Source organism: Rhineura floridana, chromosome 2, assembly GCF_030035675.1.
Source record: "Rhineura floridana isolate rRhiFlo1 chromosome 2, rRhiFlo1.hap2, whole genome shotgun sequence".
In the NCBI taxonomy this organism is placed as follows: Eukaryota; Metazoa; Chordata; class Lepidosauria; order Squamata; family Rhineuridae; genus Rhineura; species Rhineura floridana.
The window spans coordinates 228,786,555-228,804,159 of NC_084481.1; the positions used below are offsets into that span (position 1 = coordinate 228,786,555).

Below are 17,605 nucleotides of genomic sequence, written 5' to 3' on the forward strand. Positions count from 1 at the left end.
TGTAACATAGCAAGGCTGTTCTGCAAGTGGGTCTCGTGTTAGCCAGCTGGGAAGAAGGTCTCCCAAGTCCCATACTCTATCCAACTCACCCACACTGGATTTTGTCCTCTCCCACGCCCTCCAGAAAACCTCAATACACCATAAGATCTTTTAAAAAGCTTATTTGACTGGCTCCAAGCCGGTTATTGAAATAAATACGGTTCAGATTAGTCCTCTAGAATGTCTTTGGATATCTCCAAAACCCACACATGTGGAAGAAATATATATATGTATCAAGACACCAACTTTACAAGTTTGCAACCTAGTACAGAAATAAAATAGCTGGATCCTATGGAAGGAAAAACAGCCCAGGCACAGTATTTGTCTTCCATTAAGAGCAGGGCCAACGCAAGTGACTTGTTTCTTCTGCTGCCAGATTCTGGCTGCTTTGCTCTGTTGAAGGCTGATTTCAAAATGTTTTTAGGGCTGTCGTGTTCCAGCGCCTGAGTGTCCTGTGAAGGCATCGTCTCCAGCCTCATCACTGGAGGTTTTGCATAGACATCTGCAACCCCCTCATCCAACTTTTTATAGGAGGGGAAGGAACTGTTTTTTTCACTCTTTTAAACAATTCCTCTGCTCTTCTTTGTTCTCTCCCCACCCCCTTTCCTTCTTGCATAAAGCGGCAACACATCTGGATTGTATTTTCAGATGAGACTCTTGCAAAACAAGAGAACCCTTGGCTAGGGACACTTGGACAATGCTTACTGCAAATGAAATATGCCTTCATATGAACTTGACCAACTACTACAGATTCAGGTAACACCAGGAGTGTGCCAGAGAGATAACCAACATGGTGCCCTCCAGATGATGCTGGACTACAACTCCCATCAACTCCAGGCAGCATAGCCAATGGTCAGGGATGATGGGAGTTCAGGACCAACAATATCTGGAAGGCACCAGGTTGGATGCCCCTGACCAGATATCCGTGCATTGTGGACTGTGAGCTTAAGGCAGGGATGGGGAGGAAAGAGCTTAAGGCCTCATCCACGCTATATATTTAAAGCACTATCATACCACTGTAAACAAAGACTCCTGGGAACTGTAGTTTGTTAAGAGTGCTGAGAATTGATAGGAGACTCCTATGCCCCTGGCAGAGCTACAATTCCCAGAGTGGTTTTACAATCAATCCCTTTTCTCAGGGAACTTTGGGAATTGTAGCTCTGTGTGAGGGGAACAGGGGCTCTCCTAACAACTCCCGGCACCCTTGATAGTTCTCAGGATAAGCCACGACTGTTTAAAGTAGTGTGACAGTGCTTTAAGCATGTGTGTGGTGTATATATCCCACCCTTCCTCCCAAAGGAGCCGAGGATGGCAAACACACTAACAACAAAAAGAATTCTAAAAACAATTTAAAATATCCTAAAAATAGTTGCAGGTAAAAGCATCTAGTGATCTCCAGGTACAGTGGAGATGGGGCCTATGAAGACTGAGGACCAAGGAAGATGCAGGACAGAGCCAGCTGGCAGTGAAGGGGCAGGCAAGGGGAGTGAAGAAAAGGGTTTGCTCAAGAAGGGAGTTAGAAGGGAACAAAAATGAAAACTGAGGAAAGTGACAAAACAGAGAGAGAGAGAGAGAGAGAGAGAGAGAGAGAGAGAGAGAGAGAGAGAGAGAGAGAGAGAGAGAGAGAGAGAGAGAGTGGTGTCTGTACCCAGGAAAGGAAGCTGCCTTGCAGAGGGAGAGAGACAGGGGAAGGAGAGACGTGACAAGGCTCCGAGCAGGGGGAGGGTGTGCAATCAGGAGGGGAAAGGGGACGGAAGTGGAGATCATGGAAGAGAGGCTTCATTTGCTTTGAGTCCTTCTATCCCGCCTCCCGCATGCTTCATGGCCAGTTCGAAAAACAGAGAAATCCACTGGAGAGGTGACACAGAAGAACAGATAAAGGGTAGCAGCATTATATAGCAGCCCCCTCCAAGAACAGCAAGCTTAGGTGGCATTAAAAGGGGAGCAGGCAAGTTCATGCTGGAGGAGAGGCCAAGCCGTGACCATTAGCCATGATGGCTATGGGGAACCTCCAAGGAAGGAGGCATCATGCCACTGAGAAGCAGTTTCCGTGGGGCAATGAAGGGGTGGGAGCAAGGGAGTGCTTTTGCCTTCATGCCCTCTTGGGGGAGATTCTGGTGGGCACTGTGGGAAACGGGATGCCGGACCAGACAAACCTTGGGTCCAATATGATGGGGGTCTTCTTAACCCTCCTGAAAGGTTGCCAAGATGCACTGGAGCAGCTGTCTTCTGGGACGCTGTGCCATCATTCCTGGGCATTGAGAGATTGCCCTGCTTCTTCTGGAGGTCATCCTTACCTCCCACATGATGCATCAGGACACCCAACAAAAATTGGGGTGGGGAGGAGACACGGATGGGCAGAGATGCAATCTCACTCTTGAAAGTCCATAGTTCCCAACCCATGAAGAGCTTTGAATGTTAAATCCAGCACCGTGATATGAGCACGTAAGTTAACTGGCAGCAAAAGTGGCTGAACACAACTACATCTTTCTGAAGGAGGGGGCTGCTGAATTCTGTGCCAGCTGAAACTTCCAAGGTGTCTTAAAAGGACAATTTCATGCAAAGCACATTACAGCAATCAAAATGAGAGGTTGCAGAGGCATTGATGAGAGTGACAAGACTCCTTTTCTCCAAGAAGGCACACAGCTTCTGTATTAGGTGCAACAATCATTTTTAGACAAAGCTGCCACTTGTGTCTCCAGGCGCCTAGATGGATTATCTTTGACCCCATTCAGCACAGGTAGAGACAGATGCTCCTCATGAAGCATCTGGTCTCCCCTCAAACACCATCCCTCTTCTTGTCTGGAATCAGATTCTGCTTGTTCAATATCAGATCAGACAAGGCTTGCTCAGACAAAGGGTGTCATCCATCGAATTCGAAGCTTTTTTGCTGACCTGGTTGCTCTCTCTAATTTGGCCAAAGATGGGTGGTGATGTGTAAGCACAGTACTAACATCCCTCAGGTTCAAGTTCTAGCCTTGACTATCACATAGCAGAGAAGGCGACAGCACTAGAATTGAGGGCTAAGAGCCTGAAACTAAGGGAGAAGACTTTAAGAAGAATGCATCATCTAGCCATAACGGCAAGTTTCACATGCAAATCTTACCTGAAAGCAACGATGGAAGGTACACATTGGGCTCAACCTGAGTCCGATCCATGTCTACTTGGAAATCTGTATGAGGGGAGAACAAGATATTGGTTTTACTACAGCAGTTAGTGTACCAAGAAACAAGGAAAGAGATCGTGTAGAAGCAATAGAAGCATGTCCATTGACATGGGAGGAGTGGTGTGGTATAGTGGTTAGAATGTCAGACTAGGACCTGGGAGATCAGGGTTCAAATCCCCATTTGGCCATGAAGGTATCAGGGTGACCTTGCGGCAATAACCAGCTCTCAGCCTAACCCACCTCGCAGGGTTGTTGTAAGGATAATATGGAGAGGGGGGAGAAGCATGTTTGTACACCACCTTGAGCTCCTTGGAAGAAAGTGGGATATAAATGTAATTAATAAAGAAAGCTAAGAAATGAAAAAAACCAGAGACCAGACTTCAGCTGCAGGGCAATTTCCAAGCCTCTAGCTCTCATGGAGGTCAACCTGTGTCTGGGCTGTCCCATTTCATACAGTGGGTGAGAGCTCATGTGACTGAGAGTTCCTCTATACAGGAGGAAAAAAACCTAGCACAGGCTATGCTCCAATTCTCCTTCCTGGATAATTTTGGGGATGGAGGAGCATTCACTCACATGAACCCCCCCCCCACTTGCAGTCTGACATGGTACAGCCCAAGTGCAGGTGTACTACCCTCTGTGGCAGTTAAGCTAAGATGTCAGAACATGACAGCTGTTCCCTTATCACTGGCGACATACTCACCTGTAGGGAAATTCAGGACTTTGCTGGCCTGCCTGGCATTAAAAAGGTTGTGATTTCTACCCTATAGCATAGCCTTTGGCAATCTGGTACCCACCAGATGTTTCAGACTACAAAACTCACAACTGTGCTGGCTGAGGCTGCTACAAGCTGTGGTCCAAAACATCTGGAGGGCACCAGGTTGCTGAAGGCCACTATAATAGATTTCTGGGTGGAATAAGCAGGGCAAAGGAGGAAGCCTGGAGGAAGGTCACCTCTGTGAGGGTAGAGGCTGGGACGGAGGACCAACACAGGGTTAGAAAGGCGTGGGGTCCAAGAAATACAGAACTGACCTAGCACCATCACTGCCAATTTCCCATCTGTGCTCTCTCTCATATGCATGGAGAATATGGAAATGGACTACCTTCTGGGAAAGGCATTCCACATTCAGAGTGAGTGTGTGTGTGTGTGCACAGGCGCGACAGAGAACAAAATGAAAAGGCCCCCTCCCTGGTCATCACCTGCCTAACTTCACAAAGCAGGGCAAAAGGGTGATGAACGTAACACTCAAACAGCTCAATGCATAAGGAAGTCAGCCTTCAGAGACTTGTCTCCTAAGCCATTTGAAAAAATGAAATGGACTGCCTTCATGTCGATTTCGACTTATGGGTGACCCTGTGAATAGGCTTTTCATTGTAAGTGGTATTCAGAGGGGGTTTCCCATTGCCTCCCTCTGAGGCTGAGAGGCAGTGACTGGCCCAAGGTCACCCAGTGATCTTCATGGCTGTGTGGTTGTAGTCCAACACTCCCATGTTGTAGTCCAACACTCTAACCACTGCATCCCACTGACATGGAGAATATAGACAGCTCCAAGATTCAAATTATTACTTCTAACTTCCCTAAGAGAAACCGATGCCGTATTTGTAGGCAGGGAAAGAATGATCTCCCAAGGTCATCAATAATCTTTAAAACTATGTTTCCCATTTTATAAAATGTTTTTAATGCTGCTTTCTTTTAATGTATTTTAAGATCTGTTTTTATGATATTTTAAAGTGTTTTAGTGCTTTGTTTGCCGCCCTGGGCTCCTGCTGGGAGGAAGGGCGGGATACAAAATAAATAAATAAACAAATAAAAGGGGCGTAATAAGGATGATGTACAGGTTTTGTCTCTAGGGCTAACTGGGAATGGCCTTCTTTGGAGAAAAGCCCTCTTGCAGCAGCTGACATCTATTTATTATATTACTTTCTTTATCCCACCTGTCCAAGGAACTCAAGCTGCTGTAAGTAGTTCCCTCCCTGTAAAGGAGGTTAGGCTGAGAGCTAGTGACTAGCTCAACATCACCCGGTGCTCTTCATAACTGAACCTATCCAAATCCTTATGTGGCCCTCCAGGCCTCTGTATCTGGCCCCTGGAGCCCTCCACAGGCTACATCCCTCACTGGCCTGGCTTTCATCCTCCATGAGTATTTTTGCCTGGTTGCAATGCATTCTTGGGCTCTGATCATACCTCTTGCTTGTCAGGATGGAGAGGGGTGTGTGAATGTGTAGAAACTAGTCTACTGTACAAAGGCAAAATTTACATTTCTTGCTCAAACCACTTTACCTCTGGCCCCACTTCCCACTGGTATGTGGCCCTCAGTAGGTTGCCCACATAGGAAAGTGGGCCTCAGGCTGAAAAGATTCCCTACCTGTCATAGCTGAACACTCTACCCACTGTACCACACAGATTCTTGTAATTACCTCACATACTCCTGTCAGACCAAACCAAGTTACTCGACCAGTAGGCCACAGGAGATATTTATTCATTACTGCACCACTTGACCAAGCTACTTGGAGATCATTTTTGCTCGATGGTTATGGGCCACTGTGGTCCATACATTAATCTCTGGGAGACTCAGTGACCTTCAGGTCTCATTCAGTCTTTTAAATCTAATGACGCTGAATGAAAATTATTCCCTTGCCCAACACTCTCCCCATTGAAGGCCCTGGCCCCACTGTCTTCAGTTCTTCCAGAGTGCTTATAAGATGGTTTCCTAAAACTGTGGCAGAACTTGTCTCTGGAATTTAGATGCAGGACCGAGACACATTTATGACAATGTGAAGAATGTAATGGTGTGAAAAGGTCCACGCCTCAGCTGCTTTTACAGCAGACTGTCTGGTGGGCTAAGTGCCAGCACTTTCAAAATGACTCACAAGCATCTGGGACGGTATTGGAGAGACCCGTCAATAAGCGAGAAGTTTCCAATTCTCCTTCATGGATCATACCACACTGCACTGAAGAGGAGAATGAAGAAACTGAGGGAAGAGCTCAGTGGCTAAGCATCTGCCTTGCATGCAAAAGGTCCCAAGTTCAATCCCTGCTAACTCCGGATGGGTCTGGGAGAGACCCCTGCCTGAAGCCCAGGAGAGCTGCTGCCAGTTGGTGTGAACAATACTGAGCTAGGTAGACCAATGGTCTCACTCAGTATAAGGCAGTTTCTTATGCTGCTATAAAATTTCCTACTAAGAGAATGGGCTGAGAGGGATGTGTCACTCTTCATACAGATTAAATGGTTAAAAAAAAGGACAGGAAGCAGAGAGTTTGATTCTTACAGTAAACAGAAGTCAACAGCGGGGTCCCTTAAGGATCTGGTGCTATGTAAGTCCACCTTCCTCAACCTAGTGCAGCGCAAGTTAAAAGATAGAATTTGCTCCCACAGGAGGCAGTGATGGCCACCAACGTGGATAGCTTTAAAAGAGGATTAGACACATTCATGGAGAATAAGCCTATCAATGGCTGCAAGGCATGATGGCTATGCACTGTGTCCAGGGTTGGAGGCAACATACTTCTGAATACCAGTTTCTGGAAACCACAGGAGGGGAGAGTGTTCTTGCACTCAGGTCCTGCTTTCCGGCTTCCCATAAGTATCTGGTTGGCCACTGTGGGAACAGGCTGCTGGACTAGACAGGCCATTGGCCTGATCCATCAGGGCTCTTCTTATGCCCTCCAGATATTCTGGACTCCAACTCCCATTAGCCACAGCCAGCGTTCCTGGAGATCACAATCAATGGCACAATAGCTAAATGACCCACCACTCAGTATACTGCTGAATATGCTAGGAATGTAAGAAGCTGCTTTAGACTGAGTCATCCCACTGGTCTATCTAGCTCAGTACTGTCTACTGGTTCCCTCCAGATGTTATGGATTACAACCCCCATCAGTCCTAGCCCACACAGTCATCTAGAGCATCTGGAGGGCTCCAGGTTGCTGAAGGCTGGTCTGTGTTGACTATCCGCGGTTGGTTCTCTAGGGTTTCAGACAGGGAACATTCTAGCCCTACCTAGAGATGCCAGGGATTCAGTCTCAAGGCTGCTGCATTCAAGCCCTGTCTGTGGGCTCCCTGGAATGATCTGTCTAGCCACAGTTGGGAACAGAATGCTTTCCTCCTCATATTTTTGTTAAAAGCTGGACTCTCACTAGTTAGGAGCCCTTTTTTAGCTCGCCTGCCTGTGACAAAGGCAAGGCATTGTTTGGGGGTGGAAGAGGCCCCTTCTCTTTCAGAAACAGGATTAGGAGATATCTTTCAGGCCCTGCCAGCAGGGCCGGTTCTAAAGGGCAGCCAGGTGGGGCACTGGCCTGAGGGCCCCAAGGGGCCCCTCCACTCCCCTTCCACGATCTGCAGCGACAGCCATGGATCGCAGGGCCGGAGCTTCTGCCTGCACACCATTCCCTTGCCCCACCTACCTGTCTCCTGCCTTTTAGCATTGCCCTTAATGAAGATGGTGGCCGAGGTTTCCCTAAGGTGCTGAAGCCCCTGCCACCATCTTGGTTGGTGGCAGAGATGCGCACGCATACTGTGCAGGCATGCCATCAACCAAGATGGCAGCGGAGGCTTCATCCCCTTAGGGAAATCGTGTCCCCCATCTTGGTTAATGGCAATGCTAAAAGACAGGAGACAGGCAGGTGGGGCGAGGGAATGGTGGGCAGGTGGAAGCTCCTGCCCTGCGATCCGCAGCTGTTGCTGTGGATTGCAGAAGGGGAGCGGAGGGCCTCCTGTAGCTCCAGGGGAAGGGGAGCGGAGACAGGTATGTGGGGGAGCATGGGGGGAAGGGGAGCAGAGACAGGTAGGTGGGGGCATGGGAGGGGGGCCACGCACACGCACACACATGTGCACACGCTGGGGCAAGCTGATGCTGAAGGGCCCTGGCATGCCTGGGGCCGGCCCTGCCTGGCAGAGGGACCTTCCCCCATGCTGTCACTCCTCCATTTGAGGAAGCAACCTAACTTGTACTTGATTTTTCTATCAGTCTTCCTGTTTACAATGGCTTTTGGAGTTTTAGCCAATAAACTATTGACTGACTACCCAACCAGCTGGAAACCTATACCATCTCTTTCTCTCCTCTCTTCAATTCTTTGTGGCTATTGCTAAGCAGTTAAATGTATTTCTTAAAAACAACTGATCAGCGGTACAATACAGACATAATCAAGCTGGAAGATAAATTTCAGCATCGATGATCCCTCGTGCATTGCACCTATTCCAGTGTATCGCCCCTTGCAACAGAATGTGGGCTGTTTGAAATCTCAAAGCAGTAAATGCTTTCCACATCTGTTGTCAGTTCCCCCATCCCCTAACATTTTGTTTGAAGCCAGAATCTGTAGTTTTTGCCACAGAGAGCACCGTCAGACCTACTGAAGTTAACCCGCTTGTCAAAGGTTCTGCTTTCAGGGTGCATTTCCATATTGACTAGTGGGCTTGACTGCCATGGAAACTTGAAATGCCACAAGGGATTCTGGGGCAACAGTTCTGGACAGACCTGCCAGGTCTTAAGACTTGCTACATGGCCTGAGAGTGCACTTCAGGGCACACACACCAAGCATTCCCTTGTGGTGGCACATTACAGGGAAAGATCAGTAGAACCTGGGGAGATACCTTATGCTAAGTGGGACCAGTGGTCCATCTAGCTCAGCTCTGTCTACAATGACTGTCATCTGCTGTCCAGGATTTCAGGCAGGGGACACTCTCAGCCCTACCTGGAGATGGCTGGGGATTGAACCTGGGGCCTTCTACGAGCCAGCAGAAGCAGTGGGAAAATTTGCCTTCTGTTACCAGACTTGCCAAGGAACCCTTAAGAAGCTTCCACGGACCTCTAGATTTCTTTGGAGTACAACTTGAAACCCACTGTCCCAATACCACTGTTCCATTAGGAATACGTTAATGGAGACAACTGGAAACAACTTCCATGCCTTCCTCCAGGATACACTTCCTAAAGATTCTTCCCTTTTTCTGTTTTTTAAAATAAAAACAGCCACATGTTTGTATTGTTTTCCCATTAACAGAAATATCCAGCGTTTGGGGGAAAGAAGAAATAATGACCCCTGAACCTTAGAGCTGCCTGGATGCTGGGAGAATCCATTTCCAATGATTGTTTATAATGTGTTTTCCACACCCCGTCCCTGGCTTTGGACATGGGGCTTTAATCTTTTATTACAAATATTTGTAGCTTATATGCAACTTAACATTACACAAAAATGCTGTATAAGGGAAGGCTATGGAGGAAAATAGAAACAGATGATTACATTTGTATAAACTATTTTTATTTTAGTGAAAGAAGATAGTGGTGAAGCTCCCACTTATTGCCTGCCCTTTGGGTCAAAACGATGCAAACAAAGAAAAGTGTTTTAACTTTAAACTCAATGCTTTCATCTGCAGCCCAACCCAGGCTGGTTAGGAAAGTGGCCCAGATTTTTTAAAGAGACTTCTGGGCCTGGAAGATGAGCAGCCAAGTTGAGAACAAGTTTGTTTTCTTGCTCGCTCACACACCCTAACTGTTGCACTTAACTAATATGTAGAGCCGCAGTTCTCAAATGTTGCACTAAGAATTATTTGGGACTTATAATAAATCCATGTTCTGGTCAGGAGGAACTTGGAGGTGCTTTTAAGTGAAGCAGAATAGTAAAGATTAAAAACGCTCTCAAAGTATTGTTTTATTCTGTTTGATAAATTAATAAACGTATTTGCCATCCTTCAGCCACAGGCTCTCAGGGTAGCTTACAAAATATTAAAACAGAATCAATAAGTTAAATACACAATAGAAGAATGCAGGCCACAGTAATTTAAAAATAAGATGCACAGCAGGATAATAAAACATAAAATAAAACCAAAATTAAATAACCAACAATAAAAAAGCAGCAGAATAAAACCAGCTAGTGGCATGCTGGCAGTCGGCCTGGGCACATGGACTGGATTTGACCCAGTCCTGGAAAGATATCAAACGTTATGCCCTTTCTGGGAAAGGCATTCCACATTCAGAGTGAGTGTGTGTGTGTGCACAGGGGTGACAGAGAACGAAATGAAAAGGCCCCCTCCCTGGTCATCACCTGCCTAACTTCACAAAGCAGGGCAAAAGGGTGATGAACGTAACACTCAAACAGCTCAATGCATAAGGAAGTCAGCCTTCAGAGACTTGTCTCCTAAGCCATTTGAAAAAATGAAATGGACTGCCTTCAAGTAAATTCCTACTTATGGCAACCTTATGAAGAGGGTTTTCATGGTAAGTGGTATTCAGAGGGGGTTTACCATTGCCTCCCTCTGAGGCTGAGAGGCAGTGACTGGCCCAAGGTCACCCACTGAGCTTCATGGCTGTGTGGGGATTCGAACCCTGGTCTTCCAGGTCGCAGTCCAACACCTTAACCACTACCCCACACTGGCTCTCCCTAAGCCATTTAGGCTTCTTTAATATTCTAAACAAGGTTATCACCACTACTTTGATTGTGCTGAGTAACAGACTGGCAGCAAGTATTAGATGCCTGAGAAGTGGTGAGATGTAAAAATTCCCAGCAGTTGTATTCTGAACTAGAATTTCCAGACAGTCTTCAAAGACAGCTGCATGTACAATGCATTGCAGTAGTCTAAATCCCAGGCTAGTACTAGTCCTCTGTAGTCCCCTCCTTATGAACATCCGCAACTAAATTTGCTTGCAAGTTTGCGCTATATTCAAGCAGCGGAAAAAGCGAGAGAGAGAAGCTATTTTAAATAATCAGGTCTATTTCTAAAAGCGAGAATGATGAGAATCTTACACGTCAAGGGGTGCCAGAAGCAAACAAAATTAATCCAGCATTGAAGAGACATACAACCTCCATTTTCACATCAGATGCCATAGTGGCAACAGTAGCATTGCATCCTCATGCTGCTCTCCCAACATTCCTCAAAGCTACACAAGAGACTCCCCCCTGCCCTCTCTCTCACACACAATCTTCTGTGCATTTTCCATGAGGCCTGGTGACTGTGCCAGTTATTATTCACATTAACTGCTCAACTTACATGCCCCTTAACACACCCCGCACACATCTTCTGTGTATTACAGAGTATAGTAGGAGTAGCAGCAACTAATTACTGCTCACTAGAAAGCACAATGGCACTCCTGACTTAGTCCTTTACAGTTTCAGAATTTTGTTAATATTACATTATTATTTATTATGTTTATTCATCATTTCCCACAAGACAATATCTCAAAATGACTTACAATTACCCAAAATACAAAGCATTGTACTGAAGATTAAAGGCATTACATGAAGCTTAGAGGCTTATGAATGCTCTGACCAGTAACTGAAGAACGGCAGAGGAGCTACAAGACCACAAGTAGATCAGCAGAAGGAAAACCAGCCCATATTCCTTCCTGTCATCGCAAAGCCTCTTGCAAGAGGAAGGGAAGGACAGAAGTTGACCTTTCGCACAAAACAAATGGCTCTTCTGACTAGACTGGAGATATAAACTGGGTCTTTAAATGATGATGGTGACAAGGGGGAACAGAGAGGATAATCCAGACTTCCTACATAGTTCTTCCTTCACCTAAGCTTTAGGATGCAGGAATGGGATTCACACCAGGGTTAAAGAGAAGGGTGCCTGAGCGCAGGAGCAGAGATGTGAAGGGACAGGGGAAAACTGGAAAAAATCTGAGGGGAAAGCGTCCCCTTCTCAATATTTTGGAAAAAAACAAGGAAAATTCAGGAAAGAAATCTCCCCCCAGGCTTTTCTGGGTTTTTTTCCTGGGCCGCCACATGTCTCCTCAGGGGCAAACTTGGGAAGCAGCAGCACCAGCTTAAGTGAGCATGAAGCTATCAACATGTTTCCAAATACACTCCTCCACACAGACACCAGAGCTATACCCTGCTCATGAGTAAGAATGTGGGGGAGAGGAACAGAAAATAAGTGCAACTTGGAGAGGTCCCTGCAAGAAAGATCTCCGACACAGGAAGGCTGGAGTTGAGGGCAGTCCAGCATTCTGATGCCTTGGCCAACCAGTTGCGATGGTAAAGGGAGAACCCTCAAGGTGTCAGAACCAAGGTAATAGAGAACATGAGCTTCACCTAAGAATGGTGGGACCCAGAAGCAGGCTATTCATTTATTTATAGCATTTTTACCTTGCTATTTAGACAAAAAAGGCTCCCAGATCAACTTAAAAGAACAGCAGTCAGACAGTCCCTGTCCTCAGGCTTGACAATCTATAAAGACATGACACACGAGGAAAAAAGGATAGGGAGGGAAGAAGGGAAAATCAAACTCAGGCACCAATTCCTAAAATACAGTTCTTATAACATAGTTACTTAGTTCTGTCAATGCAGGTTCTGGCAGTTTTGGAGAACAATCCCTCCCAGAACTCCTCCTCCCTCCAATCAGACGGAGCAGAGCAGGTGACAATGTACAGGCCAGGACAGCAGGGCTTCTCTTGCCACAGAGTTATCTACTCATGCAGCTGACATGATGGCAGATGGAACCCTTGATGGTGTTATCCTCGTCACTTGCTGACAACTCTGGCAATTCTGTACAGGCGGGCCCCGCTTATATGGCAGGTTCCGTTCTGGATCCCCGCCGTAAAGCGGAACACCATTGAATATAATGGAGCGCATCGCACAAAAACGACACAAAAATGCTGCAAAATCGGCTTTAAAAGGGGGATGAAAGCCGTCGCATTAGTGGAACGCCGGTAAGTGAAGTGCCGGTAAGCAGGGCCCTACTGTATTGGCCTTGGCAAAGGGTGTGGCCATCTTGCATTTGGTAGAAGAAATGTATTACAGCCACTGTTGGCAGAACAGAAGAATTTGAGAAGACTCTCCCCAAGCAGAAGACAGATAGCCAGCCTAGAAATCCAGGCATTCAGGTGGTGGGGCTAAATAAAAAGAAAGCAGGAGGCACCAAAAGCAGAGTGTCATGCTCGGAAACGCTAAAAATGAGGAATTCAGCCCATTCCTATGGCCGGGGAAAGGTCACTCAGATGCTGTAGCTGTTGGATGTTGAGTGATGACTTCACAGCGATGCTCAAGTGCCCCCAAGGCCCTGTAACTCCATGACACCCAACAACCTGTTTCTAGTAAGTGAAGTCTCTAATGGACCAGACCAAGAAAAAAGGGAAAGTCTCTATGATCCTTCTGGGCCACTGCTGAAGGTGAAAGAGAAAAAGGTTGCATATTAATATCCTTCCCACCATTTCTTTTAGGCCTGTCTTAAATCAGAGACATTCCTCAGTTTCCAAATTCATTTCAGGGAGACCATTCCAGCAGTTTACACTTTTCTTTCTGAGTTCCAACCAACGGTAACATCCAGATGTTATCTTCTTGGTTTGTAAAGCACCACCACACATCCTCTTAGTTGTCCTTTATTTAAGCAAACGAGGGGCAGGGGGAGCATCAGGCTCTTTAATTTCTGCTCAGACTTTCTTTTCCTGGACTCTCGCTGGCATCTCTTGCAGTTTGAATTCCTCTGTGACCAGAACTGAATAGGGCTCCAAAATGACCTTGTATGACCATATTAACACTTCCCTAACTCTACAAGAAGAAAACACTCCTAATATACAGCTAGGCCTTACACAAATGAATCAGCATGATAAAGCCAATATCCTGAAATCCTTCTTATCATTTTCAGCGGATGGGTCTCCACTAGGTGATTCATGCATTTTGGGACAAAACAAAGTAACTGAAGTCCCCTGGACCACAGATACAGATTAAGTATCACTGGGACATAGAATACGCCCCTGTTGTCAGGTTTTGAGCAGAGACTACACACCTCTGGACCTTCAAATGCAGCCTTGACTATTTTCCCTGTGGGACTGGATAGCTGGACACGATATACATTCATGCTTGCACAAACTGGGCACACAACAATGCACTCAGTAGTAAGAATATCCCCATTTTGTGCTTACTCTGCTTTTAAAAAACAGAACAAAAACATCCTAAAACAAGCATTTCAACTTGATCTACATTGCTGCCAGTGGCAATATCTACCTTTCCACAACACGTAGATGATGTCCCAGGGGCAAAAAAGGACTGACATGTCACAGACGGAAAGGATCAGGAAGCCGCACTAAGACTGGCTATGATTTCCAAGGCTTAACAGGCACCACCAGATATTTCAAGGAGGTTCCATGAACCTTGAGGACTAGATAGTCTCTTTTACAGAAATGGAAGCAGATGCTGTCAGAGGCACCAGATTAAACAAGTTCCTCATGCAGAAAATACATGGCCTAGCATAAATTCAGAATCTGCAAACAGACCTTGAAGTTTACTGAATACAAAAGGAACCTTCTGTCCATTGGCAATCCAATAATAATAAAAAATCACAGTTCAAACAAGGAAATGCTCCTTTAATTGTGGCATGCCAGCCGTTATCACAAAGAATGCCACAGGAAGCAGGTTTAAGCAACATTAAAGGAGGGGCCACTGATTGACGTGGGATGTGTGTGTGTGTTGCCTTTTAGAAATGGTGGTTCTCTCAGATACAAGAAACTTGCAAATAAGCCCCCCACACTTTACAAAGAAGATATGAAAATTAAAAGCTTTATCGAAAGGGGGTGGGGTTCTTGTTGAACTGTGGGGTTCGGCAGTACTGTTTTCTGTTCCATGTACACGCAACACAACACCGATGGGAATAAGAGTCGGTTCAAGTTCTAAGTTGCCATTATTTGGCTAATAGCTTCAAGCTGCCTCAGCACAGCTGCATGGGCCCAGTCAGACAGGCTCTAGCAGCAATGCTTTGATAGCATGGGGGCCCTTAAGTGTCAGGATATAGAAAAGGCAGCAGTTGTTGGCTGTGAAAACAGTCTGATGCAAACCAGATGGGGGCTCACTTGACGGGCAACACAAAAGGAAAACAATTGGTTCATTCAACAAAAGTCAAGCCACCGCTCAAGAGAGTTAACAGAACACAACAACAGTCAGCCAGAGTGAAAGCAAACAAAAACCGGTTGTGTGCCCTGGTTGGAGCGGAAATTGCCCCTCTTTTGTTTAGACTGAAAAGTTTTTTTATTTCCAGTTCTTAAATTCATTAATTTAAGTCCAGATTACATGCCTCCCCTGCCTTCAAATTGCTTCTATAGGGTTTGTTCATTTTGCTTCTGCTTTAAAGGCACCTTAAAAAAACATTAAAGGCCAAAGGATTTATTTATCTTATTTAATAACTCGTGGAAAGTTCTTATGAAGGCAGACCTTTTCCTTGAATACTTCCAAGATGGTGTTGCCATTTTACCGCTATGACAGTAAAAAGCAGGTTATCCATATACCAACGACACTGATGAATCTATTTTTATTTACAGCCAGAAGTGGGCTGCTCTGCTGTGCTAGAATGGTGACTTTCAAACTTTCAGGAAAACCTGTTCATGTCATCTTGCCTGCTGAGGAACTCTGGGATGCAGAGTACTCCAGAGGATTCTGGGATATGTTTCAGCAGGTGCATACCGTGCATAATGAGCTTGGCTGGGCTTCACTGTTGCCCCTGCATAAACTGAAAGTATGATCTAACACACACACCCTTGGCACTGCTGATCTGCAATACATAGCCAAGACATCTTTCAGGGAAGCTTCAGCATCATCACTGACCTTCTATCTGAGACCCCACTGATAAGAAACCATGGACACCCGGGTACTCCCGCTGTGTATGATATCCAATCTGCAAACTTTTCAGGCACACAATTCACCTTTACTGTGTGTCCCCCTCCCCCCGGTCATGAGTCCCATAGAGCGTTCCTGGAGTGATCGGGAGGAGGAAGCGATAGAATGGGATCCAGGGGAGGGGCCCCATGGCTCGCAGCAGGGGGGTGGAACAGCAGAAGGGCAGTGCAGAAGTGGAAGGCTTCAGCACTTTTGACAGTGACAGCTCCACCCCCTTAGCTCCAGTTACAACTGCAGAAATGCTGTCTGACCATGAGCCAGCCCCTTTTCTTCCCCTCCACCCAAGCTGCCACAGCTGCACACACCTTCTCTAGATGAGGGGTAATCAAAGGCTCAACCCGAGCCAGAATCGGAGGATCACAATGAGGTGCTACCACTGCCATTGAGGACACACAGGCAGATGCATAGGCATGCACAGATAGTGCCAGTTCTTCAACTTAGGAGTAGTGCTCATTTGCTCACACGGTTTCAATAAGAGAAACCTTCCCCAAGCCTACTTAAAGATACTCAAGGGGTGTGTCTAATTGCTGTGACAACATCTTAGCTTAAGCAGTCATGCTGTGTAGAGATGCAAAGTTCTGTATAACCTGTAAGGTGATCTATGAAAAGCTCTAAGGAGATTTCACATTAAACATAACGGAGAAAAACACACCAGCAACTCTGAGTCTGAATCCAGAGGAGTTAGCCAGGCCACCCCCTGCTATGCACGTTTACAATTTTGTGTCATATTTGTCTTTCCTCTCTGGTTTTCACCTTTTCTAAATATATCACAGGATAGATTAAAGGGGGGATTTTTACAAAGTGTCTCTTTAAAAGACTCTCTCTCAAAGTTATGACATTCTATCAAACACAAGTTAAGGGATACTGTGGTAAAGCACTATAAATAATCACATAACAGGCCATGCACTATATTCCTAAATTATTGGCATCTTAGCATGTTACACTAAACCATAGCTCAGTGCAACATACATGGAGTTGCACCAAGTCTTAAGCTCATGCGCTTCCCTGTTTTCTTTTCCCTTCAAGTACAGCTGGGAGCGGGAGTTCAAAAGCTTTTACTTTGGCTTTTTCTTAATCACAGTTTGCTGTGTCACCCAGATCCAGAGTTGTGCTTAACCGCTAAATAGGGTTAGTTTAAAAACACTAGCTACATAAACCATGGTTTGAAGCTGGATTGCTTGAAATTAACCACAGTTAGTGTTTAACAACAATTTGTCAATTCAGGCAGTTTGACCGATTGCACATAAGCAAAAGTGGGGGAGTGCATGAGCAAGTGGCTCACTGAGCTTGTGCGTAGTTTAGTGTTGTGTGTAAATACGGCAATAATGGACGTGGACATTAACTTTCCATCACATGGAAAAACAATGTACTGCTCAGCATCTACTAGCTGTTGATCCCAGTAAATTCTTTGCAAATAGTAGTCAGTAGTTTCAGATAGAATCAAAAGGAAATTGACTGGCCCACTTCGGGTGCTATGCAAGCAATGGCTCAATAGTTGATTTAAGATCCTGGCGTGTTTCAGAGCTGCTAACCATAGTTTCCCAGTTGGGACAAAATGGGAAACAGTTAATTGGAGGACTTGCACATTACATTCAGGAATGCTGAGAAGGGAGAAGTAATCATGTGAGATATGATTGTCCAAACATGGCTGATTTCAAATTTCTCTCCCCTATTGCTGTCACAGAAGCAGACAAATTCAGTAGTTTAAAAGGCACAGGGTCTGCATCACAAACATTTTCAGATTTGCTCTTATTTAGTTGTAATATATGTGTTTTGATTAACAATTAGCATGCATGTTTGTTCAG

The 17,605-nt window shown here is 45.8% G+C and overlaps 1 protein-coding gene across 5 annotated transcripts in view; it reads right to left on the bottom strand.

Moving 5' to 3' along the window:
• KIAA0586 (KIAA0586 ortholog) overlaps positions 1-17,605 on the bottom strand; it is a 152,607-nt gene that overhangs the window by 6,636 nt on the left and 128,366 nt on the right. For all 5 annotated transcript variants that reach the window (XM_061612453.1, XM_061612449.1, XM_061612451.1 and 2 more), the window contains one exon: positions 3,146-3,211. In XM_061612453.1, coding sequence (XP_061468437.1) covers positions 3,146-3,211 — 66 coding nt within the window. The remainder of the gene's footprint in view (positions 1-3,145; positions 3,212-17,605) is intronic.